Source organism: Mugil cephalus, chromosome 23, assembly GCF_022458985.1.
Source record: "Mugil cephalus isolate CIBA_MC_2020 chromosome 23, CIBA_Mcephalus_1.1, whole genome shotgun sequence".
Taxonomy (NCBI): domain Eukaryota; kingdom Metazoa; phylum Chordata; class Actinopteri; order Mugiliformes; family Mugilidae; genus Mugil; species Mugil cephalus.
In genome coordinates this window covers 12,555,294-12,579,888 of record NC_061792.1, presented here as the reverse complement: position 1 = coordinate 12,579,888, position 24,595 = coordinate 12,555,294, and the positions used below count along the sequence as shown (strand labels likewise).

At 38.5% G+C, this 24,595-nt stretch overlaps 1 protein-coding gene and 1 long non-coding RNA gene across 2 annotated transcripts in view; both read left to right on the top strand.

Annotated features, from left to right (window-relative positions):
- LOC125000974 (NACHT, LRR and PYD domains-containing protein 3-like) overlaps positions 1–24,595 on the top strand; it is a 196,079-nt gene that overhangs the window by 21,526 nt on the left and 149,958 nt on the right. Inside the window, exon 2 of the mRNA XM_047576792.1 lies at positions 3,057–3,197. Within this exon, the coding sequence (XP_047432748.1) occupies positions 3,100–3,197 (98 nt within the window). The 5' untranslated portion in view covers positions 3,057–3,099. The remainder of the gene's footprint in view (positions 1–3,056; positions 3,198–24,595) is intronic.
- On the top strand, positions 18,410–20,120 carry LOC125001085. The gene is made up of 2 exons (XR_007111496.1): positions 18,410–18,471; positions 19,227–20,120. It is a non-coding gene; the product is annotated as an uncharacterized LOC125001085 (long non-coding RNA).

The window sequence follows — 24,595 nt, the reverse complement described above, 5'->3', positions numbered from 1 at the left end:
GGCCAGACTGGCAAACAGGAAGTGGACGATTCCAACTAGATTTAAGGAAGGGGGAGGTGGACTGTACCAAGTGAGGTATTGTAGCAGGGGTGTTGGACATTGCATGCATTCATACAGTTTATATTCATTAATGATGATCATTTCCTACTTGCTGATGACAATGTCAATCAGTATTTGATCGTATGTGAGATCAAAGAAGAATCCAAGATAATAAAATCTGGTTATTTTGTATATATTTTTTACCTAATCTCCCTCAAAGGATTGAGAGGTTATTGGTTTGATCCTTGGCAAGTTGTAGAAGTTGTTGATATTTAACAGCAAGAGACTAAAACACTTAAATTATTATGGGTTCATTTGTGACTTGAAGCCGACAGGTCCTGGAGCTCTCTGCTGTGGTATCAGTGGAGGGTTATGTGCGACAGGATCAGCTAATAATTTACATTTAAGTAAAGTTACAACCATAAATAAATAAATAAATACATGTATTGCCAGTCTCTAAACACAGACCAGTAAAGCCTTTTATCGCCCTCTTGTGGCCATAAAGTGTAACTACAGAGCAATTGGTGTAAAGTTAGAGAGACTGCATATAGCGTTCACTTCCGGTTAAAACAATTTACAAACAATAAAACACAAAATATTATCTTACAAAATATGATATTATATGTGAAACGGAGTAAACTACAATTAGTGTGTGTGTGTGTGTGTGTGTGTGTATAAAATTATATGTAATTATTATCTTATTTAACACGACAGTGTGTCCTAAAATAGAGAAATGTTTAGCCGAGCTAGCGGTAGAGCTAACCAGCTTCCCCATTGTCACTGACAGTATTTTCTTTATTCCGTTAAAATAAGCGACCAGTTTTTCAACTCACATTTCAAAAATAATTCTCGCACAGCATCAAATATCTCCTTTATTTCAATGATTAATTTAGTCGTGCATCGCTGTCACTTGTATTTATCTTGATGGTAGCGGATTAAATTTGCTAAACGGGAACATGTCACGTTAAGTAGCAGAAGTGTTACAGCTTCAGTCTGTTATTATGAGGCTTATTTTATATGATGCGAAACCATGAGAAGAATGAGATTTGTATTTAACAGTTGTAGACACCGTTAATTCGAGGGCTCAATTCTGTGAAATAAATTAATGAAATATCCGCTGTTATTAGCACTAGTTAGCCTAGCCTAGCTTGGGGTACTCACTCGCTCTGGTTATTTTTGTGCGGACTCACATACAGACAACGAGTGTCGCTGCCCTCTAGTGGACAGAAACTGTCATTACACTTGAAGTGTTAAGTTCAAAGTAATGCATACGATTAGTACTTCCGGTCAACAAAATAAAACTAAAAAGCGAAATAACCGCACCGCGATGAGGAAAATAAATACTCAGGATAAAAATAAACTGTGATACTCACCGGCAATTTTTATTATTCGCCACCAAATCCCATCAATAACCTTAATATTTATGAATGAAAAGCATCATAAATGAGTTTTTTAGATATTACACTGCAGACAATGTTTTACTACAACATAGAAACTATCAGATGAGTGTTTCCAGAAGCCGTCAGTCAATATTATGTCTGTTTATAATGAGGAGGAAAAAACTGAATCCTTCACAGCAGACAGCTTAGTTACACTGAGGATTTATTCACATCATTTACTTTAGTAAAATACTCCAGTCCTGCACTGACAATCTGTGTTACCATGAGCATGAACTTAAAGAATTAAAAGCAAAAATATTCCCTGTGAAATATCAATATAATTATCAGCATTAATGTTTAATCTTCATAATTATTACTATTAAACTCGCTTAAACTGAAACCTGAACACACTGATACAGAAGATCATGAATCAGGCACAGATATGTTGATGGATAAACCTGTCTAACCTGTTCTACCTCTGTCACAGGTAAAAAACCTGCCTCAATCCAAGAAGTAACTCACCTGTTCAGTGTTCAGGTTGGAGTGGAGTCTTCTTCATCTCTCTGGTTAAACAAACTGTAGGTTTGATTTGTTTAAAGCTTCAATTTTGTCTTCAGTAACTTTAATGTTTGTTTCTGCTCTGTAATGTTTGTAGAAGATGTTCACTTTTTATTTCATTATTAAGTTTGTATCACTCTGTTTGAAGATCAGTCTACGTTATTATTAGATAAATGATTCACTGGAATCAAACAGTTTGATGATCAGATTAAATTAAATTATTAAATCTTCATTAGTCTGGATACAGCCTCAGATTTAAGTCTAAAGTTACTTTCACTTTCACCACGTTGTGTCACAGATATTTTTCTCTGTGTAAACTCTGTTTATAATGTTTAAGTCTTTAACATCAGTTTAGTTTCAGCAGAAACACTTTAGAAATAGTTCACGGCGACAGAGACGGAGCTGAAAACATAAAGTATACGAAAGAGGCGACTATAAATCTATCCGCCATTTTGTGTGTGTGTGTGTGTGTGTGCGTGTGCGTGTGTGTGTGTGTGTGTGTGTGTGTGTGTGTGTGTGTGACCATCTTGGGAGTGTGCTTTAATACGCTTTGGTACGGACGTCACTCTGCTTCAGTTTAATCTAGTTTAGATGATTTATTCGTCATAATAACAACGCGTTTCTCCGTGTGCATCTTTATCGACATCCAAGACACTTCACAGTCACTTCATTTAACAAACACTGAGACACTTTAAAATGTCTATATATCTCATGACTGTGATTATAGATTGGAGATTAGATAAGATTATTTTATTTTTATTTTATTCGGATTTTTCTTTGACTCTTATTCGTATGTTTATGTCTAGTTCAAATAGTTCTGTTATCTTGGGACTCTTGGACAAAACAATTTCCCTGTGGGCATCAATAAAGTGATCTTGACCTCTACAGCTTCATGTCTCCATCTAGTGGACTGATAGTAGAACAACAGCTGATAGTAGAGTCACTGTCTGACTTCATCCACTGACACTGATATGAATCAGAAAATAAGAACCAGTCACTGGAGGAGCAGCTGATGTTTTTACAGCAGAAATGATATCAAGGATTTGATGTTCAGGTGAATGATTTGTGTTTCCTCTGCAGGTGAATGTAGAAAGTGTGTGTGAGCTGATGTGAATCCAGCAGAATGGATCAGTGTGAGGACAGAGAGGAGGGAGTCCCTCCCTCTAAAACCACTCTGAGTGGAGAACAGCATTTTAAGCAACAACATTTATCTGAGAAAAGGTAAGATAATGTTACAAGAAGTACAGAAGTCAGTGAGCGCCCCCTTGTGTTCAGTCAGGTTTTCAGCTGGTCTCAGTGGTCCAGTTGGTCCACAGTGATCTGCTCTTTCTAGTTTTTAGAGCAGCTTCAGTAACTGTGAGGTAATGTTTTTCATGTTTGTCTCCTAGGAGTCATCAGAGAGAAGAATCTGACGACTTTAAACCTGAACCCAGCTGTGTCTCTATGAAGAGTGATCGATCAAAGCATGCAGAGATTAACTTTAAAAGACAACCTTCAACTGTGAAGAAGTAAAGAAATAATAACTGTCCTCTGGAGTTTATATGTGAAATACTATGTTCATCGTGTGAAGATTCAGACTTTGTTGGACTTGTTGATTGTTGATAATGAGTGAATTTCTCTCAATCCATCAGGAAGCAGCAGAAACCTGAACCCAGCTGTGTGTCTATGAAGAGTGATCAATCAAAGAAAGGCCTCATTACCTTTAAAGGACAAGAACCCTCAACTGTAAAGAAGTAAGTTATGAATTAATTTAAAATTAACATCATGGTCAGATGTACTTCTGAGTACATCTTGCTACTATAGAGCCACAATACGTCTCTCCTGAACTAACTGTGTAAAATTCATGTTGTCATCATCGACTGGTAACACAAGCAGCACCTTTAGACTAAGTTACTGTGTGATGTCTTTTTGTCTGAATTTAAACATCACATCAGTTGTTAGAATTACTGCCCAGCAGAAAAGAGATGTTTATGAAACCGGTGAAACAAAGGATCAGTGGTTTCACCTCTTTATTAATGTCACAGTAGAGATTATTCTGATCAGAACATTCACTACACAACACACTATCATTAACTCTCTGTGGTTTATGTTTGTAGGGAAAACACACATTGATTACAGATGGTGGAGACAATAATGTGAACTAATTGTTGATGATTCATTCACAGAGTGAAGCAGCAGAGTTTAAATGTTCTCAGTGATCAGTCTGTTCATCAGCATCAAACACAGCTGGACTCCATATTTAAGGTCTGTACATGGACAACAAGTACTTTCCATCATCTCCATGCTGCTCTTTGTAGACCAGTGGACTGTCAGTCTGTCCAACATGGATCTGATGTTTGTCTCCATGATTTCAGTCTGGTTCTCATTCAGATAGTTTTCTGTTCCAGCTGCTGGAGGACAACATTGTGACTTTTGTGAAGAAGGAGCTGAAGAAGATTCAGAGGGATCTGAGTCCAGATTACCCAGAATGCTTAGAGAGTCAGAGGGAGGATGAGGAGGTGTTGGAGGGTGAGGATGAAGAGCAGGGGAGGAGCAGCAGAGACGCATTTGTGAAGATCACACTGAACTTCCTGAGGAGAATGAAGCAGGAGGAGCTGGTTGATCATCTGGAGAGAAGTAAGAGGATTTCTATGAACATTGAACCTGATGAATGAATTAAACATTTACTAATGTCTCAAGAGATGAAAGCAAACATAACAAACATATTCAAAATAATGTATTCACTGATCATATTTGTTTGTTCCTTCAGAACATTTTGCTGCAGTTTGTCAACGTGAACTTAAATCTAGTCTGAAGAAGAAGTTCCAGTGTGTGTTTGAGGGAATTGCTAAAGCAGGAAACTCAACTCTTCTGAATGAGATCTACACAGAGCTCTACATCACAGAGGGAGAGACTACAGAGGTCAATGATGAACATGAGGTCAGACAGATTGAAACAGCATCCAGGAAACTAGACAGACCAGAAACAACCATCAGACCAGGAGACATCTTTAAAGCCTCACCTGGAAGACAGAAACCAATCAGAAGAGTGATGACAAAGGGAGTGGCTGGCATTGGGAAAACAGTCTTAACACAGAAGTTCACTCTGGACTGGGCTGAAGACAAAGCCAACCAGGACATCCACTTCACATTTCCATTGACTTTCAGAGAGCTGAATGTGTTGAAAGGGAGAAAGTTCAGCTTGGTGGAACTTGTTCATCACTTCTTCACTGAAACCAAAGAAGCAGGAATCTGCAGCTTTGAAGAGTTCCAGGTTGTGTTCATCTTTGACGGTCTGGATGAGTGTCGACTTCCTCTGGACTTCCACAAGACTGAGATCCTGTCTGATGTTACAGAGTCCACCTCAGTGGATGTGCTGCTGACAAACCTCATCAGTGGGAAACTGCTTCCCTCTGCTCACCTCTGGATAACCACACGACCTGCAGCAGCCAATCAGATCCCTCCTGAGTGTGTTGACATGGTGACAGAGGTCAGAGGGTTCACTGACCCCCAGAAGGAGGAGTACTTCAAGAAGAGATTCAGAGATGAGGAGCAGGCCAGCAGCATCATCTCCCACATCAAGACATCACGAAGCCTCCACATCATGTGTCACATCCCAGTCTTCTGCTGGATCTCTGCTACAGTTCTGGAGGATGTGTTGGAAACCAGAGAGAGAGGAGAGCTGCCCAAGACCCTGACTGAGATGTACATCCACTTCCTGGTGGTTCAGACCAAAGTGAAGAAGGTCAAGTATGATGGAGGATCTGAAACAGATCCACACTGGAGTCCAGAGAGCAGGGAGATGATTGAGTCTCTGGGAAAACTGGCCTTTGATCAGCTGCTGAAAGGAAACCTGATCTTCTATGAATCAGACCTGACAGAGTGTGGCATCGATATCAGAGCAGCCTCAGTGTACTCAGGAGTGTTGACACAGATCTTTAAAGAGGAGAGAGGACTGTACCAGGACAAGGTGTTCTGCTTCGTCCATCTGAGTGTTCAGGAGTTTCTGGCTGCTCTACATGTTCATCTGACCTTCATCAACTCTTCCGTCAATCTGATGGAAGAACAACAAACTACTTCCTGGAAGTCTAAAATGTTCAACAAACCAAATCTAACACATCTCCACCAGAGAGCTGTGAGCAAAGCCTTACAGAGTCCAAATGGACACCTGGACTTGTTCCTCCGCTTCCTCCTGGGTCTTTCACTGGAGACTAATCAGAGTTTTCTACGAGGCCGGATGAAACAAACAAAAAGCTTAAAGACTGAGGAAACAGTCCAGTTCATCAAGAAGAAGATCAGTAAGGATGTGTCTGTAGAGAGAAGCATCAACCTGGTCCACTGTCTGAATGAGCTGAATGATCATTCTCTAGTGGAGGAGATCAAACACTCCCTGAAATCAGGACGTCTCTCCACTGATCAACTGTCTCCTGCTCAGTGGTCAGCTCTGGTCTTCATCTTACTTTCATCAGAAAATAATCTGGATGAGTTTGACCTGAAGAAATACTCTGATTCAGAGGAAGCTCTTCTGAGGCTGCTGCCAGTGGTCAAAGCCTCCAACAAAGCTCTGTAAGTACAGAGATAGTTTTAGTCATTAATAGATACACAGCAATCTTTAAACTGAGGGAAATAAAAGTCTGACTAGTTCTTTATATTTTATCTTCTCTGCAGACTCAGTGACTGTAACCTCTCAAAAAGAAGCTGTGAAGCTCTGTCCTCAGTTCTCAGCTCCCAGTCCTCTAATCTGACAGAACTGGACCTGAGTAACAACAACCTGGAGGATTCAGGAGTGGAGCAGCTGTGCACTGGACTGAAGAGTCCAGACTGTAAACTGGAGACTCTGAGGTCAGTTCAGACTGCTTTGTTTTTTATTCATGTATTTATTTCTATTTTCATTCATTTTATTGAATTATTATTGATTGAAGACAGAAGATCATGTTTTATCAGTTCTCTTGTCAGGTTTGATGGAAATTCACATGAAACACTTCAGGTCTTTGTTTGATTTTCATCTATCGATGGGTTAACACATTAAATGAGTTATTGTAGTCAGTAATCATTCTTTCTTTTCATACTGTCTGTGAAGAAATCTCCTAATAATCTGGGTCCAATGTGACCAGATGGAGGACAAACTCTACAGTGTTGTTCTGTGAATGAATGATTATAAAGTTGATCTTAAACTAATCTCCTGCTGCAGCAGTCAGAGCTCCACAGATCCAGTCACTAACTTTGTGTTTTCACGGACAGAAGCTAAAAGAGAGAACTTTGATAGAAGCTTCTTGTTAGTGTCAGTGATCCACAATAATTGAGACATATACTACCAGTCAAAATGTTGGACACACCTTCTCATTTAATGTATTTTTTTTTTCTCATTTCCATGACTATTTATATTGTAGATTCTCTCTGAAGGCAATAAATAAGTGTTTAATAATTTAAAACATTTTTTATATTGTAGATTCTTCAAAATAGCCAACTTTTGCTTTAATTACTGCTATGCTCACTCTTGGTGATCTCTATATGAGCTTTATGACGTACTCACCTGAAATGGTTTTCCATCAATCTTGAAGAAGTTCCCAGACATGCTGAGCACTTATTGACCCTTTTGCCTTCACTCTGTGGTCCATCTCATCCCAAACCATCTGGATTGGGTTTAGGTCAGATGACTGTGGAGGCCAGGCCAGTCCATCACTCTCCTTCTTGATCAAATAGCCCTTAGACAGTCTGGAGGTGTGTTTGAGGTCATTGTCCTGTTGAAAGATAAATGCCATCATGCTTCCTCCTCCATGCTTCACACTGGGAACCGTCCATGTAGAGACCATTCACACATCTCAGATTTGGACTCATCAGACCAAAGCACAGATTTCCACTGGTCTAAATCTCCTCTGCTTGTTGTTTTTCCTTAGTCGTGGTTTTCCTAGCAGCTATTTGACCATAAACCTGATTCTCCTCTGAACAGTTGATGTAGAGATGTGTCTGCAACTAGAACTCTGTGTGGTATTTATCTGGGCTCTAATCTGAGGTGCTGTTAACTTGTTATTTCTGAGGCTGGTGACTCAGCAGCAGAGGTGACTCTTGGTCTTCTTTTCCTGGGATCCTCATGTCAACCAGTTTGGGGACACATTCAAAGTTTTTGCTGTTTTCCAGACTGACCTCCAGTCCTTAAAGTAATGATGGACTGTCCTTTCTCTTTTCTTAGCTCACTGGTTCTTCCCATAATATAAATTGTAACAGTTGTCAAATAGGGCTGTCAGCTTTGTACCAACCTGACTTCAACACAACACAACTGATGGTCCCAACTTTATGAAGAAGGCAAGAAAACAAATGAACCCTGACAAGGCTCAGCTGTGAGATAAAAATCATGAAGCTCATTGAGAGAAGGTCAAAGGTTTTCAGAGATGTCAATAAAACAAAGAGTGGCTACTTTGAGGAATCTAAAATGTAAAACATATTTAAAAAACATATTTTATTTCCTGCGTAATTCCATTTATCTTGCTTCGTATATTCACTATATTCACTATGTATCTACAATGTAGAAAGAAGTAAAAAATAAAGAGGAAACATTGAATGAGAAGGTGTGTTCAACCTTCGACTGGTAGTTGGGTTCAGCTACACATTTAAAATCTGAACACATCTTATTTTTCTTTATTCAGATTGAAGTCCTGCAGGTCAAGATTCTTATGATGGAATCTCAAATGGATTAATGATACACAGACCTTCTAATCTAACATATTTTATCCTTCATTCAGTTTGAACAGCTGCAGTTTGTCAGAGATCAGCTGTTACTTTCTGGGTTCAGCTCTGAAGTCCAACCCCTCCCATCTGAAACATCTGGACCTGAGTTACAACAACCTGCAGGATTCAGGAGTGAAACATCTGTGTGGTTTTCTGAAGAGTCCAGACTGTAGACTGGAGACTCTGAGGTCAGACATCATGTTTTATTTGTGTTCTGATTAATATGATGTGAAAGTTGTGTTGACACTAATCTACAGACATCAGGCTGATGTTCTACTGATCCACACTGAGGATCTTCATGATAAACTCTGTTTTCTTCTTCTGTGGTTTAGTCCATTGACTGTGGCAGAGTTATGTTGAACTACACATTTAAAACCATAGAAGAAGAGAAACCTTCCACTGGATGATTCATTCTGAAACTATGACACACTTGATGTTCACCTATAATTTCACCTCATGTTTTCAGATTCAAACCACAACAACAACTAATATTTTTTCTGTTATTAATGAAGCTGTCTGTGAGGGACCGAGCTGCAAAGCAAGAGGAGTCGCAGTTGGATTTTGATAACAGGTTTTATTTACCCCAAAAAATAGGAAAACAATTTACAAAAACAAGCAGTTAATTCTGGGTCCATAAAAGAGGTCAAATAAACAAAACTGAAATCAGGCTATGATGCTACAGCAACCTGACAAACCAACTGACCTAACGAACAGACAACAAAGAGGACTTATATAGTGGCTGATCAGGCCAATTACACACAAAGGGAACAACATAAACCAACCAACACATTAACCAACAACAAAAGAAACAACACAGGACAGTTTGTTTACCAGTCAAATAAACATAATAAACCAACCCCAAAATATTCACATAACAAATTTAAACCTAATGAAATACACAAAATAGTTAAACTAATTAACCCCAATCCCCCCTGTTGTAACAGGCTCTTGGTACGATCTTATTAGCACTTCCTGTATTTAGACCCACAGTTTCCTGGGGGCCGTCCTTTTGCCAGATGCCCCCAGCAGCAGAAGCCAGCCTTGAGTCTATAAAATGTCAATCCTGCAAAATGACGAACTTTCTCTGATTTCAAGGTGACGTCTTCAAATGTCTCATTTTGTCCAAAACTAAAAATATTCAGTTTACTCTGATTGGCTGAATGAAAACCACATGACAATGAACCTCACTGAGAGACACAGAGACACAATTTAAAATGTGATGATGTCACCAAATATGGTTCCTTGCCCCATAAAGGGTTAAACAATTGGTAACCTCATTTATTATCATGTAATAAGAAAATGTTCTAAGTAATAATACTTAAATATTCTTTTCTTATTTCTTCATACACTTTCATTCAGTATTTATTCATAATTTACTGATTGTCAGAATGAAGGACTTATTGTGAAATTCCTCTCAGTTTATTTTGAAGGGCTGTAGCTTTGAATCCACATACAGAGAATCACAGTGAATGTTAGTTTTAACTTAGTTACTTGGTAGAGATGTCTTCTACCTTTAGAGTTACACTTTTATTTCCATCACAAAAGCCACAAAATACATTAATAAATATCAAGATATAATTTGTCCCTGGGCCTGAATGTTTCATTTTAATTTATATGATTTGAGCATAAAATTCAAAGTCTACATATTGAAGTGTCAACTGGTTTTCTATATATTTTTTTTGGTTAAATATTCTTGATGAAATATCAAATAAATTGATGATACAGAGACTTTCTAACTTAAAATCTTTTATTTTTTATTCAGTTTGAACAGCTGCAGTTTGTCAAAGATCAGCTGTTATTCTCTGGTCTCAGCTCTGAAGTCCAACCCCTCCCATCTGAAACATCTGGACCTGAGTTACAACAACCTGCAGGATTCAGGAGTGAATCATCTGTGTGGTTTTCTGGAGAGTCCAGACTGTAGACTGGAGACTCTGAGGTCAGACATCATGTTTTATTTGTGTGTTCAGATTAATATGATGTGAAAGTTGTGTTGACACTAATCTACAGACATCAGGCTGATATTCTACTGATCCACACTGAGGATCTTCATGGTAAACTCTGTTTTCTTCTTCTGTGGTTTAATCCATTGACTCTGACAGAGTCACAATCTTTTTTTCCAATAGTTCAGTTTATAAAATATCAAAAATGTTGAAACATGCTGATTCCACTTTCTCTGAGTTCAAAGTGTCGTCTTCAGATATTTAATTTTCTCCAAAACCAGAAATATTCAGTTTACTGTGATAGAAAACATAAAATGTTCCCAGTGAATAAACTGGAAACAGTTTAGTTTTTCTGTTTGATCAATGACTCAAACCATCATCACGATGGTTTTTGATCTTTTCTCCATGGACTCATCAACTCATCAACTTATTGTTTCAGCTCTAATTCAAACACTTTTTACGCTAAGAGACAGAAACAAATATTCAGTATTGTGTAAAGACAAATGACAGATGAATCAATAATGAAATATATTTTCATGTTTAGTCCTAATTTAAATGTCTCCATCATAACATGAACATATTTTAGAGTCTTGATCATCATTTTATCAACATTTCCATATTTGGTGTTTTTCTGATCTTTGAGTAGAAAGTGAAATAAATGTCAGAGGGTTTTTACCAGTGTTTGTTGGTCAACATGAGTTTGTGTGGATGGATCCACTGGTGGAGCTGTCAGAGTTTCAGAGCTGAAGTCACTACGTCTTTATTGAAGCAGCAGCTTGTTGTCATTAATGTTAATGAGAGCTCTTTTTCTATTCTTCTATTTGACTGATTGAAGCTGCTTCCTGTTGGTTCACATGTTTAGAGTTTCTATTTTCTAAACTTGTACTTTCTGAACCTTCTTGAGCTCTGAACAGATGATGAAACACTGAATGATTTCAAGATGGAGCTTTGTCTTTTAGACCAACATCTTTTATTCTTTATTCAGATTGATTGACTGCAGTTTGTCAGAGATCAGCTGTGATTATCTGGGTTCAGCTCTGAAGTTCATCCCCTCCCATCTTAAACATCTGGACCTGAGTGAAAACAAGCTGAAGGATCCAGGAGTGAAACATCTGTGTGGTTTTCTGGAGAGTCCAGACTGTAGACTGGAGACTCTGAGGTCAGACATCATGTTTTGTTTGTGTTCTCAGATTAATATGATGTGAAAGTTGTGTTGACACTAATCTACAGACATCAGGCTGATATTCTACTGATCCACACTGAGGATCTTCATGGTAAAGACACTTTACACTAGATTTGATTTGGATTTGGTTTGATAACTAATGAAACTATTGTAAAGATAAATGACAGGTGAATCAATGATGAAATGTATTTTCATATTTAGTCCTAATTTAAATGTCTCCATCATAACATGAACATATTTTAGAGTCTTGATCATCATTTTGATTTTTACCTTCAGTTTCACCTCACGTTTTTCAAATTAAAACAACAACAACAACTAACATTTTCTGATGTTATTAATGAAGCTGTCCATTATTGAAATACTTGAGTCTATAAAAATATCAATCATCATGCAAAATATTGATCCAACTTTCTCAGACTTTAAGGTGATGTCTCCAGATTTCTGTTTTTATCCCAAACCAGAAATATTCAGTTTATTGTGATAGAAAAAATAAAATGTTCCCAGTGAATAAACTGGAAACAGTTTAGTTTTTCTGTTTGATCAATGACTCAAACCATCATCACGATGGTTCAGCCCTAGAAGCTGCAATCAGAAGCTGCAACACCAACAACTGCATCACCTTGGACACTGTTTTGCTACTTTTGTACATTTGTTCATGATGGTAATTATGTAATTCTTTTGAATACACTGTTTATTTTATCTGACTAGATAATATTTATTTTTATTTTAATCTAATCTCATTTTATTTTGTCTTTCTAGTGGTTTTTAAGAGTGTTACTTTCATGTGCAACAAAGCTACTGTGACCAAGTCATTTCCCTCATGGATCATTAAAGTCTGTCTAAGTCTAAACATGTATTTAGACCATATGAACACAGGAGCTGATTCAGACACTTGTTAACATCATCACATTAGACAACATTAGGACACTTTTTCATGGTACCTAATAAATCATTTCTACTCAGAGTTCATGTAGAGGTGGACCTTGTAGACCACATTAGACCCTGATTAGACCTGAGAATGTTTCCTTGATCTTCTTTGGTTGGCTGAATGAAAACCACATGACAATGAACCTCACTGAGAGACACAGAGACACAATTTAAAATGTGATGATGTCACCAAATATGGTTCTTTGCCCCATAAAGGGTTAAACAATTGGTAACCTCATTTATTATTATGTAATAAGCAAATGTTCAAGTAATAATACTTAAATATTTTTTTGTTATTTCTTCATACACTTTCATTCAGTATTTATTCGTAATGTACAGATTGTCAGAATGAAGGACTTATTGTGAAATTCCTCTCAGTTTTTTTTGAAGGGCTGTGGCTTTGAATCCACATACAGAGAATCACAGTAAATGTTAGTTTTAACTTAGTTACTTTGTAGAGACGTCTTCTACCTTTAGAGTTACACTTTTATTTCCATCACAAAAGCCACAAAATACATTGATAAATATCAAGATATAATTTGTCCCTGGGCCTGAATGTTTCATTTTAATTTTATGGTCTGAGCGTAAACCTGAAAGTCTACATGTTAAAGTGTCAACTGGTTTTCTATATAATTTTTTTGGTTAAATATTTTTGATGAAATATCAAATGAATTAATGATACAGAGACTTTCTAACTTAAAATCTTTTAATTTCATTCAGTTTAAACAGCTGCAGCTTGTCAGAGATCAGCTGTGATTCTCTGGGTTCAGCTCTGAAGTCCAACCCCTCCCATCTGAAACATCTGGACCTGAGTTACAACAACCTGAAGGATTCAGATGTGAAACATCTGTGTGGTTTTCTGGAGAGTCCAGACTGTAGACTGGAGACTCTGAGGTCAGACATCATGTTTTATTTGTGTTCTGATTAATATGATGTGAAAGTTGTGTTGACACTAATCTACAGACATCAGGCTGATATTCTACTGATCCACACTGAGGATCTTCATGGTAAAGACACTTTACACTAGATTTGATTTGGATTTGGTTTGATAACTGATGAAACTATTGTAAAGATAAATGACAGATAAATCAATGATGAAATGTATTTTCATGTTTAGTCCAAATTTAAATGTCTCCATCATAACATGAACATATTTTAGAGTCTTGATCATCATTTTATCAACATTTCCATATTTGGTGTTTTTCTGATCTTTGAGTAGAAAGTGAAATAAATGTCAGAGGGTTTTTACTTGTGTTTGTTGGTCAACATGAGTTTGTGTGGATGGATCCACTGGTGGAGCTGTCAGAGTTTCAGAGCTGAAGTCACTACGTCTTTATTGAAGCAGCAGCTTGTTGTCATTAATATTAATGAGAGCTCTTTTTTTCTTCTTCTATTTGACTGATTGAAGCTGCTTCCTGTTGGTTCACATGTTTAGAGTTTCTATTTTCTAAACTTGTACTTTCTGAGCCTTCTTCATCTCTGAACAGATGATGAAACACTGAATGATTTCAAGATGGAACTTTGTCTTTTAAACCAACATCTTTTATTCTTCATTCAGTTTGAACAGCTGCAGTTTGTCGAACATCAGCTGTGATTCTCTGGGTTCAGCTCTGAAGTCCAACCCCTCCCATCTGAAACATCTGGACCTGAGTGAAAACGACCTGAAGGATTTAGGAGTGAATCATCTGTGTGGTTTTCTGGAGAGTCCAGACTGTAGACTGGAGACTCTGAGGTCAGACATCATGTTTTATTTGTGTGTTCAGATTAATATGATGTGAAAGTTGTGTTGACACTAATCTGCAGACATCAGGCTGATATTCTACTGATCCACACTGAGGATCTTCATGGTAAAGACACTTTACACTAGATTTGATTTGGATTTGGTTTGATAACTAATGAAACTATTGTAAAGATAAATGACAGATGAATCAATAATGAAATGTATTTTCATGTTTAGTCCTAATTTAAATGTCTCCATCATAACATGAACATATTTTAAAGTCTTGATCATCATTTTGATTTTCACCTTCAGTTTCACCTCACTTTTTTCAAATTAAAACCACAACAACAACTAATATTTTCTGATGTTATTAATGAAGCTGTCCATTATTGAAATACTTGAGTCTATAAAAATATCAATCATCATGCAAAATATTGATCCAACTTTCTCAGACTTTAAGGTGATGTCTCCAGATTTCTGTTTTTATCCCAAACCAGAAATATTCAGTTTACTGTGATAGAAAACATAAAATGTTCCCAGTGAATAAACTGGAAACAGTTTAGTTTTTCTGTTTGATCAATGACTCAAACCATCATCACGATGGTTCAGCCCTAGAAGCTGCAATCAGAAGCTGCAACACCAACAACTGCATCACCTTGGACACTGTTTTGCTACTTTTGTACATTTGTTCATGATGGTAATTATGTAATTCTTTTGAATACACTGTTTATTTTATCTTACTAGATAATATTTATTTTTATTTTAATCTAATCTCATTTTATTTTGTCTTTCTAGTGGTTTTTAAGAGTGTTACTTTCATGTGCAACAAAGCTACTGTGACCAAGTCATTTCCCTCATGGATCATTAAAGTCTGTCTAAGTCTAAACATGTATTTAGACCATATGAACACAGGAGCTGATTCAGACACTTGTTAACATCATCACATTAGACAACATTAGGACACTTTTTCATGGTACCTAATAAATCATTTCTACTCAGAGTTCATGTAGAGGTGGACCTTGTAGACCACATTAGACCCTGATTAGACCTGAGAATGTTTCCTTGATCTTCTATGATTGGCTGAATGAAAACCACATGACAATGAACCTCACTGAGAGACACAATTTAAAATATGGTTCCTTGCCCCATAAAGGGTTAAACAATTGGTAAACTCATTTATTATCATGTAATAAGAAAATGTTCTAGGTAATGATACTTAAATATTCTTTTCTTATTTCTTCATACACTTTCATTCAGTATTTATTCATAATTTACTGATTGTCAGAATGAAGGACTTATGTGAAATTCCTCTCAGTTTATTTTGAAGGGCTGTAGCTTTGAATCCACATACAGAGAATCACAGTGAATGTTAGTTTTAACTTAGTTACTTGGTAGAGATGTCTTCTACCTTTAGAGTTACACTTTTATTTCCATCACAAAAACCACAAATTAAAAAAGTAATAAATATCAAGATATAATTTGTCCCTGGGCCTGAATGTTTCATTTTTAATTTATATGATTTGAGCGTAAACAAGAAATCTGCATATTGAAGTGTCAACTGGTTTTCTGTATTTGTTTGGTTCAAGATTCTTAATGAAATATCAAATGAATGAATGATACACAGACCTTCTAACTTAACACCTTTAATTCTTTATTCAGACTGAATTCCTGCAGTTTGTCAGAGATCAGCTGTGATTCTCTGGGTTCAGCTCTGAAGTCCAACCCCTCCCATCTGAAACATCTGGACCTGAGTAACAACAACCTGAAGGATCCAGGAGTGAAACATCTGTGTAGTTTTCTGGAGAGTCCAGACTGTAGACTGGAGACTCTGAGGTCAGACATAATGTTTTATTTGTGTGTTCAGATTAATATGATGTGAAAGTTGTGTTGACACTAATCTACAGACATCAGGCTGATATTCTACTGATCCACACTGAGGATCTTCATGGTAAACTCTGTTTTCTTCTTCTGTGGTTTAGTCCATTGACTGTGGCAGAGTCACTATCTTTTTTTCAAATAGTTCGATCTATAAAATGTCAAAAATGTTGAAACATGCTGATTCCGCTTTCTCTGAGTTCAAGGTGTCGTCTTCAGATATTTAAATTTATCCAAAGCCAGAAATATTCAGTTTACTGTGATCGAAAACATAAAATGTTCCCAGTGAATAAACTGGAAACAGTTTATTCGTTTGTTTTGATCTTTTCTCCATGGACTCATCAACTCATCAACTTATTGTTTCAGCTCTAATTCAAACACTTTTTACACTAAGAGACAGAAACAAATATTCAATATTGTTTAAAGATAAATGACAGATGAATCAATAATGAAATGTATTTTCATGTTTAGTCCTAGTTTAAATGTCTCCATCATAACATGAACATATTTTAGAGTCTTGATCATCATTTTATCAACATTTCCATATTTGGTGTTTTTCTGATCTTTGAGTAGAAAGTGAAATAAATGTCAGAGGGTTTTTACTTGTGTTTGTTGGTCAACATGAGTTTGTGTGGATGGATCCACTGGTGGAGCTGTCAGAGTTTCAGAGCTGAAGTCACTACGTCTTTATTGAAGCAGCAGCTTGTTGTCATTAATATTAATGAGAGCTCTTTTTCTCTTCTTCTATTTGACTGATTGAAGCTGCTTCCTGTTGGTTCACATGTTTAGAGTTTCTATTTTCTAAACTTGTACTTTCTGAACCTTCTTCAGCTCTGAACAGATGATGAAACACTGAATGATTTCAAGATGGAGCTTTGTCTTTTAAACCAACATCTTTTATTCTTCATTCAGTTTGAACAGCTGCAGTTTGTCGAACATCAACTGTGATTCTCTGGGTTCAGCTCTGAAGTCCAACCCCTCCCATCTGAAACATCTGGACCTGAGTTACAACAACCTGCAGGATCCAGGAGTGAAACATCTGTGTGGTTTTCTGGAGAGTCCAGACTGTAGACTGGAGACTCTGAGGTCAGACATCCTGTTTTATTTGTGTGCTGATGACTCTGTAGTGGTAGGGTGTGTTAGAGTTGGACAGGAGGTGGAGTATAGGACACTGACCACAGACTTTGTGAAGTGGTCCCAGGCAAACCACCTACTCGTGAATGTGGACAAGATCACAGAGCTGGAAGAGGTCACCAGTGGAGCTCATCCCCATCCAGGGCCTGGAGGTGGTAGTAGTGGACCACTACGATGCTGTGTACAAGAAGGGCCTGAGTAGACTCTACTTTCTCAGGAAGCTCAGGTCTTTCAACGTGTGCAGTGAATTACTAGAGTCTTTCTACCAGTCTGTTGTAGCGAGTCCCCTGTTCTTTCCTGTGGTTTGTTAGGAGAGTAGTAGCAGCAAAAAAGACGGACCAGCAAATTGATCTGAAAAACTGGACATGTGATCGTTAGAGAGTTGGAGTCATTTGTCTCAGTGAGGGACAGGAGGACACTGGATAAACTGCTCTCCATTATGGACAATCCATCCCAGAAACCCAACAGTAGAGGGTCAGAGGAGCTCATTCTCCAGCAGAATGATTCAGCTCCACTGCCACAGTGAACACTGCACAACTTATTTTATTCCATCTGTCTTTGTTCCATCTAAGTTGTGTTGACACTAATCTACAGACATCAGGCTGATATTCTACTTGATTAACTTTGACATCTCATCAAAACATTGATAAATGTCACATGAATCAGTAATGAAATGCATCGTCATGTTTAGTCATAAATGTCAGACGTTTGTTTTTTGGTCAACATGAGTTTGTAGCGATGGATCCACTGGTCGTCTGACACCTGAATGAACGATAACAAAACAACAGCAATAATGTCTGAACTATTTCCTTTCAACTTCTCGTTTTTCTTTATTCAGTTTGAGGTACTGCAGGTTGTCAGAGATCAGCTGTGATTCTCTGGTCTCAGCTCTGAAGTCCAACCCCTCCCACCTGAAACATCTGGACCTGAGTCTCAACAACCTGAAGGATCCAGATGTGAAGCAGCTTATTCATCTTGTGAAGAGTCCAGACTGTAGACTGGAGACTCTGAGGTGAGTGGAGGGTTGGAGTCAGTTCATTCTTCTTTCAGTAGTTTTGTACTAGACACAGAATCTAAAGTGTTTCCTGGAAACCTGCTGCTGTTTTCTTCAGAGATGCTGTCAGAGGAGAATGAAGACATACTGGACAGAAAGACAGAGACAACAGTCAGACAATCAGATCATCCTGAAGCTTGTTGTGTTGATGTTTTCAGGAAATAAATGTGGATTCCAGCTGACAGCCTTACTAGATGAATAGAGACAGTGGTCCTCATTCATCAGATCTGATCTCAGACTCTTTGTTCTCTCACCTCAAAACTAAACAACTGATCAGTTTCATCTTTGTCACAGCTCTGAGATCAGTCTGACTGAAGCCTGTAAATCACAGAACCATCATTACATTTAGTAACCATGTGGTCTTTCTACAGAGCAGAACCTCTGCTGAGGTCCAGTCATCACATCTGTATCTCTGTCATTAGTTTCATCAGATATCTTCAATGTTTCTTAGTCAGCTGATGCTTCAGAAACACATGAGATGTTCATCAACACACTCAGACTCTTTATTGAAATGGAACAGCTGGAAATCCATCACTAAAGTAGTAGTAGTTAAGTAGATTTAATTGTAAAAGGAACCATATATATTGTCCTTCATGTTAAAAATATTCTCAGCCTCAAGAATTCTGTAGACTGTGAATATTTGTTGCTGCTGATGATGAAGTGATTCTCTGTAAACACTGACTTATCTACTGTTGTTGTTGTTCTCTCTACAGCTGGTGGTGAACAGGATGGTATGTGAGCTGAGAGAGGATGAGCTGAGTCCTGATGATCCAGAGGTTGAATCAGCAGCAGCTTGTGTGTAGAGAGACTCTGACTGGACCATGTTACTGGGAGGTGGAGTCAAGAGATTAAAGATCCTCAACAGAGCTGCACAAACTATTAACACCAACAAGTAAAGACCAGTCCCTCTCCTGAATTATTGGACACATTAATCAACCAGCATCAACAGTCTTTCTATATTCTATTGTGTCTCTTCACTTCTGTATTTATTGTTCTGTTTATTTTACTCCTTTTTCAACCAAACATTTATTCAATTTGAAAAGAAGCAGGAAGCAGTTTTCACACTGAGCCTCTGCTTTATGCATCATTGTCAGAGATGGAGATAAACTATTGTTGTTATTGTGACACACTTTCATCTACACTTTGCTTTGTTGTGCTTCACTCTTCACTGACTGGTTACAGAGACGTTATTTAAAAAATGTCTCAGAATTAAAATTAAGAGCTCAGCGCCTTCAGAAAAACTTAAAGGCTCATTTAAGACTTAATCAATGGCACTTCTAGGTTTTCCATGATGATCGTTGCAAGTTCTTATATGGTTAAGTTGCTTCTCTTATTTATTATTTATTGCATATAAATAACAGAAGCAACTTAACATCAGAACTATCATATTACAGTTTTTTTCAGTATTTTTGAAATTCCCTGCCCACACTGTATATACTGACTGTCAGAGTGCTGCATATTCTTGTATATTTTGTATCTTCTTTCAAACTTCATACTGTCTTTTATTGTTTGTAGATTGCTTGTATATATTTTCGTACCAACTTCTGCACTACTGTGACAAGGTCATTTCCCACATGTGCGATAAATAAATGTTGTTTTATGTCTTATTTTTGAATGAAGCTTTTACTTCGAACATGAGAAAACACACACAGAAATCAAAGTAGTCAAAACTACAAAAACAATCTTAACATAAAATGTCCCAAAGGAATTAGGAAGAAGCTTAATTAATCCTATCCCTTTTCCTTTCTCAGTGATTAATGATCAGTTTCTTAGTTTCCATTTTTTGTTAGGACTTAGCTGTAGTTCCCTGCAGTGACCACCGGAGGGCAGTAAACATTCTTCAGACAATTGTAGTTACAGACAGTGACCACCGGATGGCAGTGTTCGTGATGTTTTTTTCTCTGTAGTTATTAAAGTGACATGATGTAGTTCATCGTTTCACCGCCAGATGGAGACAAATCTCTGTTACAGGTCATTTTAATGTTGAAGAAGAAGAAACCGGAAGTAGTGAACAGGTGTTGATCTGTCAATGGTGTTGATTAACCTGATTAATGTTGAGTTAGCAACTGACTTTGGTCTCACTGTATAGGGAACAAATAAGTAAAACCCGACATGAAGACACTGAGAGTTATATCCAGGTACAGTAATTCGTGTTAAAGTTGACTTCCTGTTCGTGTTTAGCTGTTAGCTTTGAAGCTAATAGAGGAGGAGCTTGTGTTGTTTTGCTAAAGTTAAGAAGAAATATTATGTAGCTTTTCACTGCTTCATCCCAAATAAACTGGTTTGAGCATTAATTTAATATTAACACGGTTCAGGTAAACACGACATTACAAATATTTATCTACTGTTTTAAACGACGTGTCATCAGTGTAACATGGAGAAGAAATGTGAACATGTCCATATAAAACCAAAGCAGGAGCCTCCAGTTCTTCATGGTAAAGTCATCTTTTTGTTTCCTTGTTTGTGTCTGACCAGCAGTCTGCAGCCTAAAGACACTCAGTTTATCATAGAAATCACAGGTGGACACGCAACGTTTTATATTTCAAGCCTAAATGATGTGAAATGAAGAACAGTGACGTGATGTGTGTTTACTGCAGGTGGAGAACATGCTGATGGATCACCACAACCAGAGCAGCCCTCAGGCTAAAGGCATTTTCTACTCCTCACGAGCAAAGATCAGCCCACCCCAGGCAGAGAGGTGGTCCCTACACCTAAGTGCAGAGCGTCCAGCGACCCAGGCCGAGGGGACCCAAGGGACAGGGGTAGAAAGGAACATCCCCAAGCGTGGCAGAACACTGGAGACCTAAAATAAATAAATAGATAAATAAAATAAATAAATAAAATAAAAAAGAAAAGAAACAAAGAAAGAAAAAGAGCCATGTAAAACAGCATAAATATAAATCAACTGTGAAAATAAATAAATATGATAAACGGATGTATTGTAGTTCCACCTTGTGTCCACCAGAGGGCAGCGATAGTTATAGTTTGATTTTTATAACTGATTAAGGTTTTTACTTACGAATCAGGTCTATCTCCACTTGTGACGTTTTAAATTTACATTTATTTGATCTTCATCAGTCTTCATCTCCCTCTGGTTATTTTACAGCTGTGGCTTCTTTTCTCCAGGTGAAGATGAAGTATTTCACTCTCCAACATCTTCTTCTTTTGCTTTATTTATTTGAAGGTGAGACGTTTTGATACCAACTGATATGTTAAAGCAAAAAGTTCATCTGCTCCATTAAAAGGAGACGTTCTGTCTTTATTCTCTGAACAACAAACTATTTAACAACCACAAGTACGTGATTAATAAATAAAAATATATTAATTGAAAAGTATGACAGTTACTTATTCATTCAGTTACTAATATTTATTTGTTCCTGGTTGGAGCTTCACTCAGAGTCTCGTCTTCTTTTCTCCTGGAGGTAAAGTTTTCTGTCTTTTTGCTCAATAATGTCACGTTCGTCTTATTTTCTCTGCTGTCGCTTTGTTTCCAGAATAATGAAAAGGCTGTTTTCACCTGTGATCGATAGATATTGATAGATAAAATAAATAAAATTATAAAACAATGAACTACAAGTGTTGGACTTTGACCACTCATCTGTAACTTCACATTTGATCACTGATCACTTTAACTCCACAGAAGTACAGACCCAGAGCTGGTGTTTCTGACTTTTATTAAACCTGCCAATAAATATGTGAACGTCCTGTGACGCTCAGCATAAATACACATGAAGAAGAAACGATGACAACAAACATTTTGCATTTAGTCACAAACAACTTGATTTGACCGACATGAGTCAAACCTGCAATCATTGCTTCAGCTTTGTGCTTCTTTCACTGGACAAAGTGACTCTCAGCCTGAGGAGGAGTTCAGTTTGAGCAGAAACATCCAAACAAACACAAAACATGTGGAGAAACTAAACATCTGCACAACTCTTCAAGTATGACATGAAAACAATCTGCCTGCATCATAAAGCTGCATCTGACGCTAACATTCACACCTTTCACTGGTTACAGCAGCAAATGACTCGACGAGGAAACAAACAAACAGACGTTTTATGAGCTGAGCTGAAACATTGTTTGTAAAAACAAAATACTCCAGATTTAGATGCACCGAACTTTACAAACTACTACCTGGCAAATCAGCTGCAATACATCACCAAATGGATAAACCCAGAGGCAGATTACAATTTGTGGCTAGAAATAGAACAGGCCGACTGCCACAACATATGCATTTCGGACCTGCCCTTCATTACAATCACCCTTAAGCGTCATAACTGCTTCCAAAACCCCATTATTGCCGCCACCCTGTCGGCTTGGTGGAAGAGTCTAGAGACCACAGGATCCCTGCTGGAACCCTGTGGGTTCTCCCCAATTTGGCACAACCCTGACTTTGTGAATAACAAAGTCCCTCTTCACCTCAGCACTTGGAAGCATAAAGGAATAACCCACCTCCATCACCTCTTCCAGGGGAACTTACTTATGAATCACAGAGATTTATTTGATACGTTCGAAATAAGAAATGGAAACTTCCTCCAATACCTACAAGTGACCAAGACAATCAGAAAGAAAATCCCAGTGCTCCAGAACTGCATACAGCCACCACAATTCGTCACCAACATTAAAAAACTCATACCGAAAAAGAAGAAAACCCTCTCTTTAATATATAAGCTGCTATCAACCACACATTTAATACATGTACCAATATCAAAATGGGAAGCCGATCTTTCCCTGTCTACAGACTTTGATTTCTGGACTCAGATCTGCCAAAATATATTTAAAATGACCAAAAACTCGAATTTACAGCTGATCCAGTTTAAAGTACTCCACAGATCACACACAACTCAATACAAGATGTATAGAATGGGCTTCTCCCAATCCGACAAATGTACGCAATGCACCCAAAACTATTCAGATTCTTATTTCCACGCTCTCTGGCTCTGTTCTCCGGTACAGCACTTCTGGTCACTTGTAACACAGAAACTCTCCTCAATTTTGGACTGCAGAATCCCATTAACCCCTAACTTCATTGGTGCCTCATTGGTGACCTGGAAACAATCAGTCTTCCTCACCATCTATCACAATCTGTCCTTGTAGCTCTCACCATCGCCAAGAAAACAATCCTTATGAACTGGAAGAACAAACAGTCACTAAACATTTCCCAGTGGTTGAACCTTCTTTCCGATTATATATCACTGGAGAAAATATCTGCTACCCGGAAAAATCAGTTGACTTTGTTTGCCAAAAAATGGTCTGTATTCTGCGACTCCCTCAACCTTAATTTGCATCTTGACTTTGCCTGCTAGCTTTTGCCACTTCTGTTCCACCTACTGTAATGCTATAATAATATTTCTCTTACAGTGATGAATGTCGTTATGGAAAAGATTTTATTGCCCTCTTCATCCAGGTTCACTAAGGAGGATCCCCGGACCACAACACCTTGAGCATGCATTAGGGGTGCCCTACTCCTTCTCACCCCTGGGTTGACTTCCGGCCCTGAGCGGTTTACCCGGCTGGCCTCCCTCTCCCCCAGTTGGGGTGGCGCTGGAGACTTGCCTGGGGTTCCCTGTGGCTTCGGCGCTTGCTCACTTTCCTGGGGTCGTGGTGTATCGGTGGCCGACTCTCCCTGGATCTCCTGGTGGGCCTTGGCGGTCTGGGCTGGCGGGCTCCCTGTCCCCTCCTCTCCCTCCCCTCTGCAGCGCCCTCCTCCCTTCGCCCGGCTCCTCCTCCGGCCCCTCCTTCCTTCCGCTGGTGGCTGGGCCCTCGCTGGTCGTGGGGGCCCTCCTGGGGTCCGGGGGGCCCCGGCGGTCGGGGCCACGCCCGGCGCCTTGGGGTCGGAGCCGGAGGGTGTGGGGGGCTGCCTGAATACCACCCTGGGCATGTCCGGTCGCTCCGTCGCGCTGGGGCTGGGGGGGCTGCGGGGGGTGGGGTCTCCGTCCGCCTGGGGGGCACCCCTGCCACCGCGGGGGGTGGATGGGGGGTTAGCTGATGCCATTCCTCGGCTGGTCGGTGATGGTTCTTCGGGGTTTCCTGGGGGTCTGTCGCATCCTGGTTGCTGTTCTGGGCTGGGGGCGGGGTCTGG